General features: G+C 34.9%; 1 protein-coding gene across 2 annotated transcripts in view; it reads left to right on the top strand.

The window, feature by feature from the left end:
* Positions 1-15,762, top strand: part of Cdk13 (cyclin dependent kinase 13) — a 98,321-nt gene that overhangs the window by 15,102 nt on the left and 67,457 nt on the right. For both annotated transcript variants that reach the window (XM_071614131.1, XM_071614135.1), the window contains exon 2: positions 11,668-12,327. In XM_071614131.1, coding sequence (XP_071470232.1) covers positions 11,668-12,327 — 660 coding nt within the window. The remainder of the gene's footprint in view (positions 1-11,667; positions 12,328-15,762) is intronic.

Consider the following 15,762-nt stretch of genomic DNA (forward strand, 5'->3'; position numbering starts at 1 on the left):
ATGTTTTCAAGGCTCATCTGTGTTGAGCATGTATCAGTAAGCTATACCTTTTTATGGCTTAATAAGATTTTTCTGTATGGATAATAGCACATTTTTTTGTCAGTTGATAGACATTTGGGTTGTTAGCTTTTTGGATGTAATGATTTATGCTCCTGTGAGTATTTGTGTATAATCTTCACATGAGTGTGTGCATGTTTTTATTTCTCTGGGATATTTTCATAGGGTTGTTCGGTCATATGGTAATTTAACATTTTGAAGAACTGCCACACTGTTTTCCAAAGTGGCTGCATCATTTTTATATTCACATCAGCAATAAATAAATATTCCCCTTTCTCTACATCTACCATAAAAGTGGTGTTGGAAATAGTATCTCATTTTGCAAAGCCCTGGGGTTCGACCCCCAGTTCAAAAAAAAAAAAGAACCCCATAAATAAATAAATAATAAGATTAAAAAAAAAAAAAAAAACCTTTTCGAAATGGTGTCTCATTATTATTATTTGATTTGCATTTGTTTAATGATTAGTGAAGTTGAGCATCCTCTCATGTGTTTTGGCCACTTTTTTTATCTTTTTTTGAGAAATGTTTATTCAAATCCTTTTCCCATTTAAAAATTTGTGTTCTTATTGCTGAGTCTTGGAGGTCTTTTTTTTTTTTTTTTAACATATATTAGATATAAGTCCCTTACCAAATATATAGTTTGCTAATATTTTTTCATTCTATCACTGTTGATGTGTCCATTAAAACAAAAGTTTTTTTAACCTGATGAAGCCTAGTTTATTATTTCTTTTATTATTTTTTTTGTGTCATATCTAAGAAAGTTTTGTTGAATCCATGGTTACAAAGATTTATTTCTAAAAGTTTTAGCCCTTTAATTTATTTTGAGTTTTTTAAAAAATTTTTTAATACTTTTTTTTAGTTGTAGATAAATGCAATACCTTTATTTATTTTATGTGGTGCTGAGGATCGAACCCACCATTGAGCCGCAACCCTCACCCCCCATTTTGAGTTTTTGTAGGAGAAAGAAATCTACTTTCATTCCTTTGCATGTGGACATTTAATTGTACTATTACCACTTGTTGAAAAGATTTTTTTCCCATTCAGCTGTCTTGGCATTCTTGTCAAAAATCGACTGACCAGGCTGGGGCTGTAGCTTAGTGGTAGAGCGCTTGCCTAGCGTGTGTGAGGCACTGGGTTTGATCCTCAGCATCACATAAAAATAAATAAATGAAATAAAGGTATTGTGTCCATCTGCAAACTAAAAAATAAATAAAGGAATATTGACACATTAAAAAAAATCGACTGACCATAAGCTGAGGGTTTATTTCTGGATTCTAAGTTCTAATCCATTGATTTATTATTTTAATCATTCTCATGCTAGTACCTCATAGTCTTATTTAACTTTGCATTAAGTTTTGAAATTAGGAAGTGAGTTTTCCGAAAAGATTATTTTGACTATTTGGGATTTTTGGATTTCCACAGTTTTAGTATCAACTTGACAGTTGGTGCTAAAAATTTTTAAAAAGCAGTTGGTTTATGGATACAAGAGTACATTGAGCGGGGAACAGTGGCACATACCTGTAATCCCAATGGCTCAAGAGAGTGAGGCAGGAGGATCTCAAGTTCAAAGCCAACCTCAGCAAAGGCAAAACACTAAGCAACTCAGTGAGACCCTGTCTACAAAGAAAATACAGAATAGGACTGTGGATGTGACTCAGTAGTTGAGTGCCCCTGAGTTCAATCCCTGGTACCAAAAAAAAAAAAAAAGAGAGAACATTGAATTTAAATCAGTTTGAGGAGTATTGTCATTTTAACACTGTTATTTATTAACATCTAATATGTGAACATGGAATGTCTTTCCCTTAGACTTTTTTTTTTCAAATATTGTATTTACATTTTAGTTTTCGGCAGACACAACATCCTTGTTTGTATGTGGTGCTGAGGATCAAACCCGGGCAGCACCCATGCCAGGGGAGTGCGCTACCGCTTGAGCCACATCACCAGCCCCTCCCTTAGACTTTTTGTAATGTCTTTCAGTGTGTTTGTGGTTTTCAGGGTATAAGTTTTGCACTTCTTTTATTAAATCCTTAGGTATTTTTTTCTTTTTAAGGCTATTGTCTGTCAACCCCTACCCTATATTGGGCATTGAGCCCTATATACCTCCAGTCCTTGTTTTTTTTTTTTTTTTTTTTTTGAGAAAGGGTCTCATTAAGTTTCTGAGACTGGCCTCACACATGAAATCCTCTGCCTCAGCCTCCCTAGTAGTTAAGAGTACAGGCATTCACCACCACACTACTACTACTACTACTACTTCTTCTTCCTCTTCTTCTTCTTCTTCTCCTCCTCCTCCTCCTTCTTCTTCTTCTTCTTCTTCTTCTCCTCCTCCTTCTCCTTCTTATTCTTCTTCTTGTTATTATTATTACCATTAGGTACCACAGATTGAACCCAGGGGAGCTTGATCACTGAGCCACATCTCCAACTCCCCCCCCCTTTTTTTTTTTTTATTTTGAGACAGGGTATTGCTAAATTGTTTAGGGCATTACTAAGTTGATGAGGCTGGTTTTGAACTTGTCCTCCAGCCTCAGCCTCCTGAGCTGAAGGTATTATAGCAGGGAGTCACTATGCCTGACCATACCCAACTTTTTTTTTTTTTTTTTTTTTTGTAAATAAGGCTATCGTAATGGGGATTGTTTCATTTTGGTTGTCATTGTCAGCATGTAGACTTAAAATTGTGTACCCTCCTATATTGACCGTGTATTCTGATACTTTGCTGACTCATTTATTACTACTACTTCTTTTTTTTTTTTTAGTGGATTCCTTAGGATTTTTCTACATACAAAATTTATCATGTGAAAATACTTCTATTTTTCCCCCCCATCTGGATTCCTTTTATTTATTTTTCTTGCCTGTTGCAATGGTTAGAACCTCAAGTATGATGTAGAAGTGGCAGGAATGGACCTTGTTTTATTCCTGATTGTGGAGGGAAATTTAGACTTTCTACACAAAATACTTATCATTGGGTTTAATTTTTTTTTTTTTAATGAAGAATAATGGCCACGAGCCTGGTGCAACAGCATATGTTTGTAATCCCAACTATTCAGGAGGCTGAGGCAGGAGGTTTGCCAGTTTGAAGCCAGCCTTAATAACTTAGTGAGACACTGTCTCAAAATAAAAAAATAAAAGGGGCTGAGGAAAACATTCCTAGGTTCAATCTCCAATGCTGGGGGTGCGGGGTGGGGGTATTTTGAAAAATCTAGGTTTTTATGTCAAGAAAGATTTTTTTTTTTTTAAGTGCCTTGGTTGACCTCCTATTTAAGCATATATAACTATCCACTATTATCCTAGGGGCTTGGAATAGAAGAAAGCTCCTATTTTCTAGTCAGTGTGTAATGATTTGCCATATTGGTATCCTTATATTCTGTGCCCTGAAGAAACCTATGGACAATGTTTAGTAAGGAATAATGTATGCATTAATGTTGGAATGATTAAAAAAGAGCCTGTCATGTGATGATTTAAACATTCCAATAGCCAGGAGTAGCGGCCCCTGCCTGTAATCCCAGTGATTTAGAAGGCTCATGCAGGAGGATCCAGTCTCAGCGACTTAGAGAGGCCCTAAGCAACTTAGTGTCTCAAAAAATAAAAAGGGCTGGAAATGTGGCTCAGTGGTTAAGTGTCTTTGGGTTCAATCTCTGGCACAAGGGGGAAAAAAATTCCAGGGAAAAAAACCAATTTGTTCTAAGGCACCAACTCAGAAAGAAGCTTGTTTTTTCAAAGAATCAGAAAGAGGGTCAGGGTGCCTGGAGGCTAGTGAGTGAAAGAGGGTGTAATAAAGATGAGAGGCAATTTAAGTCTTGTGAGTCATAGTATACAGTTTGGTTTTTATTCTAGTTGCAGTAATAATCCATTGGAGAATTTTTGGCAAAGGTGTGGCATAATCTAGTTTATGTTAAAAGATAAAGACACGAAATAGAAGACAATCTGTGATAAATGCTAATATAATTTTAGCAAATGAGGAGGTTATGGAGGAGGTCAGAATTTAACTTGAGCTGTAAAAGATATGTAAGAAATCAATGGAGGAGAAATAGAATGGTGTGATGGCAATAAATAGTTGCAGCCTTTGAATTGGAAGACTTAGGCTCTTTCTGTTCATGGTTTGTAACCTCTAAAGAAATTTCTTAATCTCTTTATTTTAGTTCTGCCATCATCTTTCTCTGAAGTTTGGTTGCTGTGAAGAGTAAGGAAAATTAAATATTCTCATAAATGTGTTTCATAGACTGTCAGGTTCAGTGTGTATATATTTGTTTATTCAAAAAAAAAAAAAGCCGTCCGTCTGGCATTAAGCTATTGGCTGGTGGAGTGATATAAAAGTAAATGAGACTCAGATTCTGTTCCTCTAAGAATGTGATAAATATCTAAAATACAAAATTAGGAGGGTACCTGGCCATCACAAAGAGTGCAGAAAAAGCCAGGTGCAGGGGTACATGCCTATAATCCCAGTTCCTCAGGGAGCTCAGAGTGCCGAACAGCAGGTTCAAGACCAGCCTGGGCAATTTAATGAGATCCTGTCTCAGAACAAAAAATAGAAAGTGCTGGGTATGTAGCTCAGAGTGCGCTTGGGTTCGATCTTCAGTACCACCTCCCACTTCCTCAAAAAAAAGGTAAAGTGCTATGAGATTCAAAGAAAAGAGCGTGTGCTTCTTGCTTGGAGCTAGTGGTAAGGCTTTTTTTTTTTTTTTTTTTTTTAAATATATATATATTTTTTAGTTATTAATAGACTTTTATTTATATGTGGTGCTGAGAATCAAATGCAGTGTCTCACACTGCCTGGTAAGGCTTTTTGAAGAAGGAAGGACTGTTGCTCTAGTCATTAAAAGATGGGTAAGATTTCAGTAGAAGATAGAGGGAAAGTGGTACAGTTGGGCAAATCTATGGAAGTAAAGACATGGAACTGTTGCGCAAATCTAGTACTTGATAGAGAAAGTGAGATTGGGACTAGATAGACCATGCAACACCTTGTTGGTAGGCTAAGGAGGTGAATTCCATTCAATAGGAATACCATTAACAGTGTATTTACTGGTGCAAATATTGAGCACCTGCAATTATGAAGTTTGTGCTAGGCCAAGTCTAGGAACATAAAAATAATCTCGGTTATATTGGGGAAGATAGCTTATTTAATTATGTTTTTTCCAATGAGATTTGAGCCAAGTGTCATAGGTTCATGGAACAAGGAACATTTCTAGCTGCCTTACATTAAGGGAAGACTCATAGAGATGGTAGACACTATGTCGAGATTTAAAAAATTCCTTTATTTAGCAGATAAATGAGGTGGAGAGAGAAGTGTGAGATGTTATAAGCCTGGCATTTTATGTGTTTTAGCTTGACTGGACAAGGACTTTATGTGTATGCCTTGGCTAGAAAGAGATTTTGTAGGAAAAAAAAAATTTTAAAGTTTTATTAGAGTGGTAATTAAAAGATTATTTAGGTGGCAGGATGGAGTCAATTAGAAAGGGTGTAGATTTGAGAAGGAAGATAGTAAAGAAACTATTGCACTGGACCAAGTGAATGTTGATGTAGAGCAAATGTGGAATAGTAGTTTTGGAATAAACTGTCTTGAAAATTGGAGAGATGTTTAAAATGTAGAGTTGGTAGGACTTGGAGACCAATTGGGTGTGGAAGAAGGGAAGAAAGGGGACCATGTGGAATATAGAATAACTTCCATGTTTCTGCTCCTTTGTTGTGTGCCATTGCCAAGAATAGAATATATTTAAGGAGAAAGAAGGTGGATTTGAAGAGGATATCTAAAAGTTTTAGCTATATTATGCTGAAGGGTACATGTGTGATAGTTGGGAGTGAGGAGGATGATAGGTTATTCAGCAATATTAAGGTGATCATTTAAGTTATAATATATAATTATAAAATTAATTGTTGTGAGAGAAAAAATATAGTAAGTAAGATTTCAGTGAGGATATAACCCAGATTGTATTTTTTTGAGAAGTTTATAGGAAATGAGAATTTTTCTGTAACTGGAAGGATTGAGAAAAATACAACAGCAAGTATCATCACTTACTCCCCCATCCCATGTCTGTTTTTAAAGATCTTAAAGACTTGGATTATTTATTTCTTGAGGGGAAAATAGAATTGAACGGCAAAGATTTAGAAGTGATCAAGTAAGTAATCCAGTTACAGCCATAGTGGAGCCTAGCATACTGTCTTTCAAACTTTAATGGGGATATTGTTAAAATGCTGGTTGTGATTTTAGTAGGTCTGAGCTGGGGTCTGAGGTACAGCATTTCTGGCAAGCTCTGCTACTGGTCTTTGGACAATACTATTCTACAGAGTATGGGATCCATAGCAATACAGAGGAGTTAGTTTTAGGAGGTAGAGGAACACTTCTCTGAAATGAGGTGGATGGAAATATAAAATTTGCACGCAGGAGGTCATGCCTGATAGTTTTGGAAAGAGGTTGTGAGTTAGAAGAAAATTGTGAAAGTTTGGAATAGCTAGCGAGAAGAGGAAAGTGAGTGAATGTGGGACATGTAATAATCAATGAACAGTATGGATTAGTTTGGTTATGGTGTCTGTAAAAATAAATGGAGCAGAGATATAATATGTAAAGAGTTTTGACTAAGAAGGTAGTGAAAGGGATGCTTGAGGGAGATGAATTTTTGAAAAAGTAATACCACTTTACATTTAGTGCAACAGTGCTTTTCAGTTCAGTAAGCATTTGCATCCCTATTTAGGAAGTTAACAGGGTTTTAAAATTTTAATTAATATTAATTTACTTTGGTACTGGGGATTGAACACAGGGGCTTTCTATCCCTGAACTACTTCCCCAGCCCTTTTTATTTTATTTTTTTGAGACAGGGTCTTGCTAAGTTGCTGAGGATCTTGCTAAGGCAATCTTTCTAATTTCCAATCCTCCTGCCTCAGCCTTCTGAGATGCTGGGATTATAGGCGTGTACCATCGTGTCTTGCCAATAACAGAATTTTTAGAATGTGAAAAAAGCAGATAGAAACGTTAGGTTCAAAAGTAATATAGATACTGGCTACTGTATTGAACATCACACGTGTAGAACATGTCTATTATCCCATAAAGGTCTATTGGATGATTCTGTTCTCAAATATTTTATATAATAAAGATTTGGACATTACTATAGTAAAACTCTTAGGAAGCTCAAAATTTGGATGTAGGCACTTAAAAATCTGGGTTTAAGTCCTGGTGTACAGCTAGATGAGTCAAGTTTGTAGAAAGAAATGAATCCAATTTACATTTCAAGAGACTTAATGAAGGAACCACAGAAGGGGATAGATCAAAGGAACTCACTGGGGATTTTTTTTTTTTTTTAAACTAGTAACAAGGAACTCCAAAGGGGTAAGAAAAATATAGTATTTTTGGAGTCTGGTCATAGCTGTGGAGAAAAGTTTGCATGACAGGAGCTGTGATGGTGGTGGTGGTAGTGGTGGTGTGGGGGATAAAGCTGCCAGAATTTGTGTTTGCTAATTAGGCACAATTTTCAGAAGACCTGGATTTTTGGAGAGCCTAATATAATTGAGTGAGCAGTATACCATGTTCTCTTTCTAAGGAAGACTAATTAGCTTAATCCTGGTTCTATTTGAGTTGTGTGAATTTAGGAAAAACTCTTACAAAAATAGTGAAGTTTCTTAACTCTTTGTGTGTGTTACTGGAGATTGAGTCTCTGGCACTCTATCACTGAACTACTTATTTTTTACTTTGAAACAGTCTCATTAAAGTGCTGAGGCTGGCCTTGAACTTGGAATCCTTGCTTGAGCCTTCAGAGTAGCTGAGGTGACAGGTGTATGCTGCCACACCTGACTAACTTTTTTAAAGAGGTCCTTTTAAAATCATTGAAAACAATCAAGAAACAGCTAATATGTGTTCATTGTGGATTCAAGAAAATAGAAATATTAGAATCACTTTTTAAAAATAATATCTTATTTATAAAAGGTTAGACTTGATGTGTACTACTACCCTGTTCCAAGTCTTTTAGTAAGACATTATAATGGTATAATTTGTTAATAAAGTTTTAAAGAACACTTCTCTCACCTTCATAACTTTGTATGGCTTAAGTATTAAATTAGATAATGACCTAAGCTTGAGTTTTGTGTTTATACTTAATTTTATGTTCCCAGACCATGTTTGTTTTAAGCGGTAAATATATTATTAGAATTTATTAGCAAGTTTGCAGTGTCTGAGAGAATGAAAGTTTTTAGGATATAAGATAAGGAAATTTTGTAAAGAAATAGAGGAGTTTGGGAGGAATGGAGGGTGAATCTAAAATCATTTGGTATAGCATTCAAGTACCATTAAAGATGTCATATTCAGAATACCCTTTTTTACAGAATAGAAAATTTCTAAGTTAACTGATAGTTCTTTTATTCAGATCTTGTTTGTAAGAGAATACTTCAATAAACCAGAAGAATTAATTTGTTGGGATTTGACCTATTTTTGTATGTCTTTTCTTAGACAGGATTCATTCATAAACATCTCCATTAAATATAATTTGTTGCGTTTGTACAAAACTGATAGTTTTGCTAGTGTTGGAAAGTTCATTTTAGAAAAGTTGCTTTCTAAGCCTTTTGTCCTGTTACCTTTGATGAGATAGTGGTCTCTTTGCTTTCTCCTACTGCTCTCCAATATCTAATCAGGGGATAGAAATGTGACTTACACCAGACTTGTTTTAAGATCAACAGAGTTTGAAGGGAGAGGAAATTAAAAATATGGCCAGATGTTTTATAACATTTGTTTCCATATTAAAGATACCCAAGTTATTTTGCAACCAACTTAATGACTTCACATTTAACCAAGCATTTCTGCTCATTTGTATAAATAATTGTAAGTTTATTTGTAATATTAAATTGGTGGTATAAGAATACTTAATAATAAGCAAGTGTTGGATTATTTTCTAAGATAGTGTTCCCATTAATCTGAAACAATCTTAACATGAAGTTTTATGTAAAGTACACGGTTTGTTTGAAGTGCTGTCTCAATGCTGAACACTAGTTGGCCCTTCACACATACTTATTTTTGAAAGGATGAGAGAGAAATTGAATTGCATTTGAGTTTATCCTAACCTTAATCATCATTTTGTTTTCATATTATAATGCAGAATGTTTTTTAACACCTCCTTCCACAATATTATTAGTGTCAGCTATACACAGAAATTTCCAATTACTTTGTCTGATTTTAATTATGGAGTCCTATAGTTTCTTTTTTTAATATTTATTTTTTAGTTATAGTTGGACACAATACCTTTATTTTATTTATTTATTTTTATGTGGTGCTGAGGATCGAAGCCAGCACCTCGTACGTGCTAGGCAAGAGCTGTACTGCTGAGCCACAACCCCAGCCCCTATAGTTTCTTTTCTTCATTTACTTACCCTCTTCCCATAATTTCTACAAAATTTCAATTACCTTATTCCTATAATTTTTACAGAATTTCAGTAAGACCTGTATTCATGGCAATATGTTCATTGCGTTGGCCTACCTAATTTTGTTTAAAAATCTGATTTTAAGACCTGATGTACAACAAGGTCAGTCAAGGTTCTAGAAGTAAATGGGATCCAATTTAGATGGTTCAAGAGGTTTTAATGAAGAAACTGCAGAGGTGGTGTGGATTAAGGGAATTTATAAGGTATGTTTTTGCTAGTAACAAGGAACCTTGAAGTGGCAAGAAAAATACTGTGCTGTTGGAGTCTGGTTAGGACTGTGGAGAAAAGAGAGGGAGCTGGGAAGAAATAATCTAGCCTTTCTTTGCCTTCCGGTCTTCTGCCAGTGTCAGACAGCTCTGGAACCCAGATGAATCTGTTGGAGTTAGTGTACTTGGGTACAGAATAAGGCAGAAGAGTATTTGCTAGATAAGATAGTAATAAAATAATAACCAACACAACTACTAAGGAATGTGACTCTGATTTCAGATAACAATATTACACTTAAGTTTCTCCTCTGTTAAATGTATGTACTTTATTAGGCTAATGTGGCCATTAAGTAACATGCAGAAATAGTATCAAGAGTCTTTGTCTTGTGAGTATATTAAATTGTTTTATTTTCATAACGTGTGGCTTTGAAAAGCTTTGAAAACTCAGCTTCATTTCACTTGATGCTGTGCTAATTTGTTTTGGAATTTTGGTTTCCATCATATATATACATATAGGTATATTTTTTATGGTGCTGGAGATTGAACTCTGGGCCTTGCAGATGCTAAGACAAGTGGTTTCTTAGCTACATTTCCAGCCCTCATATTTTTAAATCTATAGTAATTTTTGGATTTTCCAGTAATTTTCGATAGTGAATTATACCATTATTATTAAGTAGTTTCCAGAATTTAGTTTTTTATAATTTTATAGTCTGGAGCCTGATACCTAAATTTCTAGTTAAGACTATATTTTTATTTGTGGTATTGCTTTTTGTGAGAGTTATGCTTACTTTACCTGTCTGGGCTTTTCTCTTCTGAGAAATTGGAGTATAACACTTACCTAGTTTTTTGTTTTTTTTTTTAAATAACTTAATTTTATTTGTTTATTCTTTTTTTAATGTGGTGCTGAGGATCGAACTCAGGGCCTCACATGTACTAGGCAAGTACTCTACCACTGAGCCACAATCTCAGCCCCTGTTTTTTATTGTATTATGGTAAAATAAAGTAATAATTGTCAAACACTTTGAAGACTCCGTTTTATACATACATATAAGTTTTTTGCCATTTATTTATGAAAAGGTTATCAATAGCACTTCAGATTGAGAATGGTTGTATGGTTTTTTTTCATTGTATTTCCTGTATGAAGTCATGCATACAAGCCATTTTGTATAATTTTTGAATGTATACATTTTGTGCCATTTTGTGTTTAGGTGGGTGAAGCGATAATGCATATGTGTATTTTAGTCAGTGTGTAACTATCTTTCTGAAATTAATCTTCAGAAACTATTTTATTCATTCATTCATTCATTCCCTGATGGTTGCTTTTGTCTTTTTCATTTTTGACATAGGCAGAATACTACTTACTTCTGAACTTCATGGGTATTTGGAAATGTAGAAACTGTTTTCCTGGTAAATTGATATATCCTCATTGCTTTCTTCTGTTTTCTGAGATAACAGTGATGCTTTGTCATTTTTACAGTCTTTTCTTTTTCTTACTAAAAATCTTCCTGATTTTTACAGTCTTTTCTTTTTCTTACTAAGGTATACTTTAATCCAGTTTCACCTTTGAGCATTTATAGGCCAGAGAAGGAACAATCTATTTTCAAGAAAATTATAGTTACTGGATCATTCATTCATATATATATATATATATATATATATATATATATATATATATGAATACATATATATATATATATATATATATATGTATGTATATACACACACACACACACACACACTCTTATTTATTTATTTTGGTGGTGCTGGAGATTGAACCTGGAACCTTGTACATGCTAGGCAAGTGCTCTACCGCTGAGCCACATCCCCAACCTCACTGGATCATCTTTTAACTATAAACCACTTTTTGATTTTTAAAAAGTCTTCCAGGGAAGCTATATTATAATTTTGAAATTAAATAAGCTTCATTTCATTTCACAAACTTAAGTTAGCACTCTTTGTAAATTTTAGACTAACTTCTTCATTTACTAACTAAATCTTAATTATTTTCCACCAGACGATCTGCTAAATCCCGAAGCAGAAGTCCATATTCATCTAGGCATTCAAGATCTCGTAGCAGGCACAGATTGTCTAGATCCAGAAGTCGTCATTCTAGCATTTCTCCCAGCACACTAACTCTGAAGAGTAGCCTGGCAGCTGAATTGAACAAGAATAAAAAAGCACGAGCTGCAGAGGCAGCAAGAGCTGCAGAGGCAGCTAAGGCTGCTGAGGCAGCTAAGGCTGCTGAAGCAGCTGCCAAAGCTGCAAAAGCCTCAAACACTTCTACACCTACCAAGGGGAACACAGAAACTGGTGCCAGTGTATCACAGACAAACCATGTGAAGGATGTGAAGAAACTTAAAACTGAGCATGCACCTTCTCCCTCAAGTGGTGGAACTTTAAAAAATGATAAGGCAAAAACAAAGCCACCTCTTCAGGTAACAAAGGTAGACAATAACTTGATTGTAGATAAAGCCACCAAGAAAACAGTTGTAGTTGGGAAGGAGAGTAAATCTGCTGCTACAAAGGAGGAACCAGTATCTCTTAAAGAGAAAACCAAACCACTTACGCCAAGCATAGGAGCTAAAGAGAAGGAGCAACATGTGTCTTTAGTGACTTCTACATTACCACCATTACCTTTGCCTCCTATGCTGCCTGAAGATAAAGATGCTGATAGGTAAGTGAAAAGGAAAAATATCACTTTGGAGTAAGAAATGATTTAACTTCCCTTAATCCCTACCTCCAAAGTTAGTTTAAAAAGCCTTAAGTGAATGAATTTTCTTTATTATGTACATCTTTGCTTATAACATTTCAGAATTATCGTTTATGCTGAGAAGTTTGGAAAAAATTTGCCACTGTCTTGGGATATAATACAGTATCTTAAGATGAGTATTAGAAATGCCAATATTCTCTTTGACTTAGTTATTCATTATGATAACTATCATAACTGGGTCATTTTGTGAGACTCTTCCCTGTGTGATATGAATCTCATAATTGTATTCTCATTTATTTGTTTCTGTTTTTTGTTGTTTGTTTTGTGGTGCTGGGAAATTGAACCCAGGGTCTGGTACATGTGAGGCAAGAACTCTCCCACAGAGCTTTACACCCTCAGCCTTATCTCAGTTATTTCTAATTTTCTTTGGTGGCCTTATTAATTTATCACATTCTTTATGGATTTATTACTTTTTAGTTTAGTCTTTTCCTAACTCAGATTATGTTAGATTATTTTACAACTAGGAAAGTGAAAATGAGCATATTATCTAATACTGTAACAATGTTGTATTACAGACCTAGAGCTCTGTTTGTAAGAGAGAAACTATTGTTGGCTCCTGCCTGCTCTTCTTTCATCCTTTTATAATGCAGGAACCACTCACAGCCAGCCTCCCCATTTCTTCTCCCCCATATACCTTAAAGTAACGGTCATTTCGTGTTTAAAAATTTTGTTTTTAAAATCTTTTATACTTTAAAGAAACCATCTTTTCTGTTAAAATATGCTTTAGGAAACCTAAAGTTAGAAGAAATCTTTATTTACTTATTCCATGTAAATTTTAAAAGAGAATGGTTTGTATAATCTTGTTAGGCATATCTTATATGCCTCTCCTATTCCTGGTGAACTGTTTTTGTTTATGTCTCACAAAAATTAGCAAAGGTTTTGTGTGACCTTTCGATTTTGCAAATCTGTACTCCTTTAGTACATTGTTACATTTCACTTTATTGGATGACCAAGTAAATTATCTCCTCCTCACTTACATCTTTTTTTTTATAAATATTCAGAAATTTTAAAAAGTTGAAATAATAAAACTAACATCTGTATAACCTCTAACTATAATCAGCAAGTGTTAGCATTTTCCTTTATATGCTCATGTTCTATCTCTAGTTAATTAAGAGAACTAATATAGGAGATGTATGTGTGTGTAGTACTTTTTGCTGTATCAGAGGAAGGTAAGTGGTAGCTGTCATGATATTTTACTCTTAAATACTTCATTTGTCTCTCAAGAATGATTCCAGTCTCCTTTTCAATCATATTACCATCAATTACCTAAGAAAATTAAGAGTGGCATAACAACATTTACTACCTATTCATATTTAAATTTGTCTGGAACCCCCCCCACCCAACCCCTCTACTTTTCAAAGAATCTTCTGGATTTGTCTTACTGTCTTTTAATTTGTTCCTCTGGAGCCCTTCTATTTCTTATGAATTGGAGATTAGGTAGGCCTTGATTGGATTAAGAATAAACGTTTTGTTATTGTTTTTGCCAGAATATTTAGGTGATTTTGTGTACTTAAAACTGTTACTACAGGAGGAACAAAATGCTGTATGTGAGGCTAGGTATATAGTTCAGTGGTAGAGTCCTTGCCTGACACTGACCAAGTCCTGGGTTCAATCCCCCCAGAATTTTGCCCCCATCCCCAAGAAAAGAAGAAAAAGAAAAAAATCATGTCTATTTTAGTAATAGTGATGCAGTCACTTGGTTAAGGTGATAACCAAACTTAAGATCTCCCCATATATAAGGTACATTTTCCCCTTTGCAAGTAGAGGTAAGCTGTAGGATAATACCTTTGTAGTGGTTTGAGTATTTTTTTTCTCTAACAACCTGTTATCTAATAATTTCACACCCATTATTGATATTTGTCTTAAATCAGTTAACTATAGTAGGGGCTCCATACAGATAGTGATTTTCTAACTCTATCATTCCTCTTCATACCAGCTGTTAATAAAGGTAATATAAATGCCTCTCCACCTGATTTAATCGTGCTAGGCTTGTGGAATTTTATTCTCTGTTACTGTAAGTCACTATTTTTATTTTTGGTACTGGGGATTGAACCCAGTGACCCTTTACCACTGAAATACATCCCCAGCCATTTTTCTTTTTTCTTTTGAGACAGGGTCTCACTAAGTTGTGTAGGGACTTTCTGATTTGTTGAGACTGGCCTTGAACTTGTGATCCTTCTACTTCAGCCTCCTGAGTTACTGGGATTACAGACATGTCCCACCATGCCCATCATCATTGTTAATTTCTGATGCTTGAATTATCTGAAATTTGGCCAGTGGGAGCTCCTTTAAGCTGATTCTTTTATACTTTATATATGACATAATTTTTTATTTTTTGGGATACCGGGGATTGAATTTAGGGGCACTTGACCACTGAGCCACATCCTCAGCCCTATTTTTTATTTTATTTAGAGAGAAGGTCTCACTGAGTTGCTTAGCATTTTATTTAGAGGGAAGGTTTCACTGAGTTGCTTATTACCTCACCATTGCTGAGGCTGGCTTTGAACTTGGGATCCTCCTGTCTCAGCCTCCCAAGCTGCTGGTATTACAGGAGTGTGCCACCATGCCCATCTGACCTCATTATTTTTTAGTGCTTTCTTGCTTCTTAGCCAGATAACTTTGAATTCTACTTCTCTTCCAAAACAGTAGACTATTTGTCCAATATAAGATAGACTGTTATCAGTGTGTTTTCATGTAATATCATTTTATTTTCTTTTTTTAGGATCATACCAAGTATAATTTTTCTTTCTTTTTGCATTTAGGGTGTTAGATCTTTCCATGTTGGTTTTGATAGGTCCAGGTCCAGTATTCTTATCTATAGAAATGGATGCATAAGTCAGGTATGGCACATACACATCTATAGTCCCAGCTACTAGGGAGGCAGAGAAGGAAGATGCCAAGTTCTAGGCCAGTCTAGGTAACTTAGTGAAACCCTGTCTGAATAATAAAATAAAAAGGGCTGGGGATGTACTTAAGTGGTATAGCACCTGTTTATTAACACCTGCTAGGGCCTGAGTTCATTTCCCTAGTACCTCGAATAAGAGAAAAGGGAGAAAAAAGAAAGAAATGGCTGCATTATGCTTTTCACTGTTTATTTTTTCTATAATTGTTATAAACTATCTTTATATGTTAACAGTTATGTGATAGTAATTTTATAGGTTAGGTGCATGTTAAAGTATATGCATTTAAAAATTGGTAGGCATTGCTAAGTTGTATCTTCGTTCTTTGTTTTTTGTTTTCTACCAGGGATTGAACCCACAGATACTTAACTCTTGAGCCACATCCCCAGCCCATTTTTATTTTATATTTTGAGACAGGGTTTCTCTAAGTTGTTGAGTC

This window comes from Marmota flaviventris, chromosome 1 (assembly GCF_047511675.1).
Source record: "Marmota flaviventris isolate mMarFla1 chromosome 1, mMarFla1.hap1, whole genome shotgun sequence".
Taxonomy (NCBI): domain Eukaryota; kingdom Metazoa; phylum Chordata; class Mammalia; order Rodentia; family Sciuridae; genus Marmota; species Marmota flaviventris.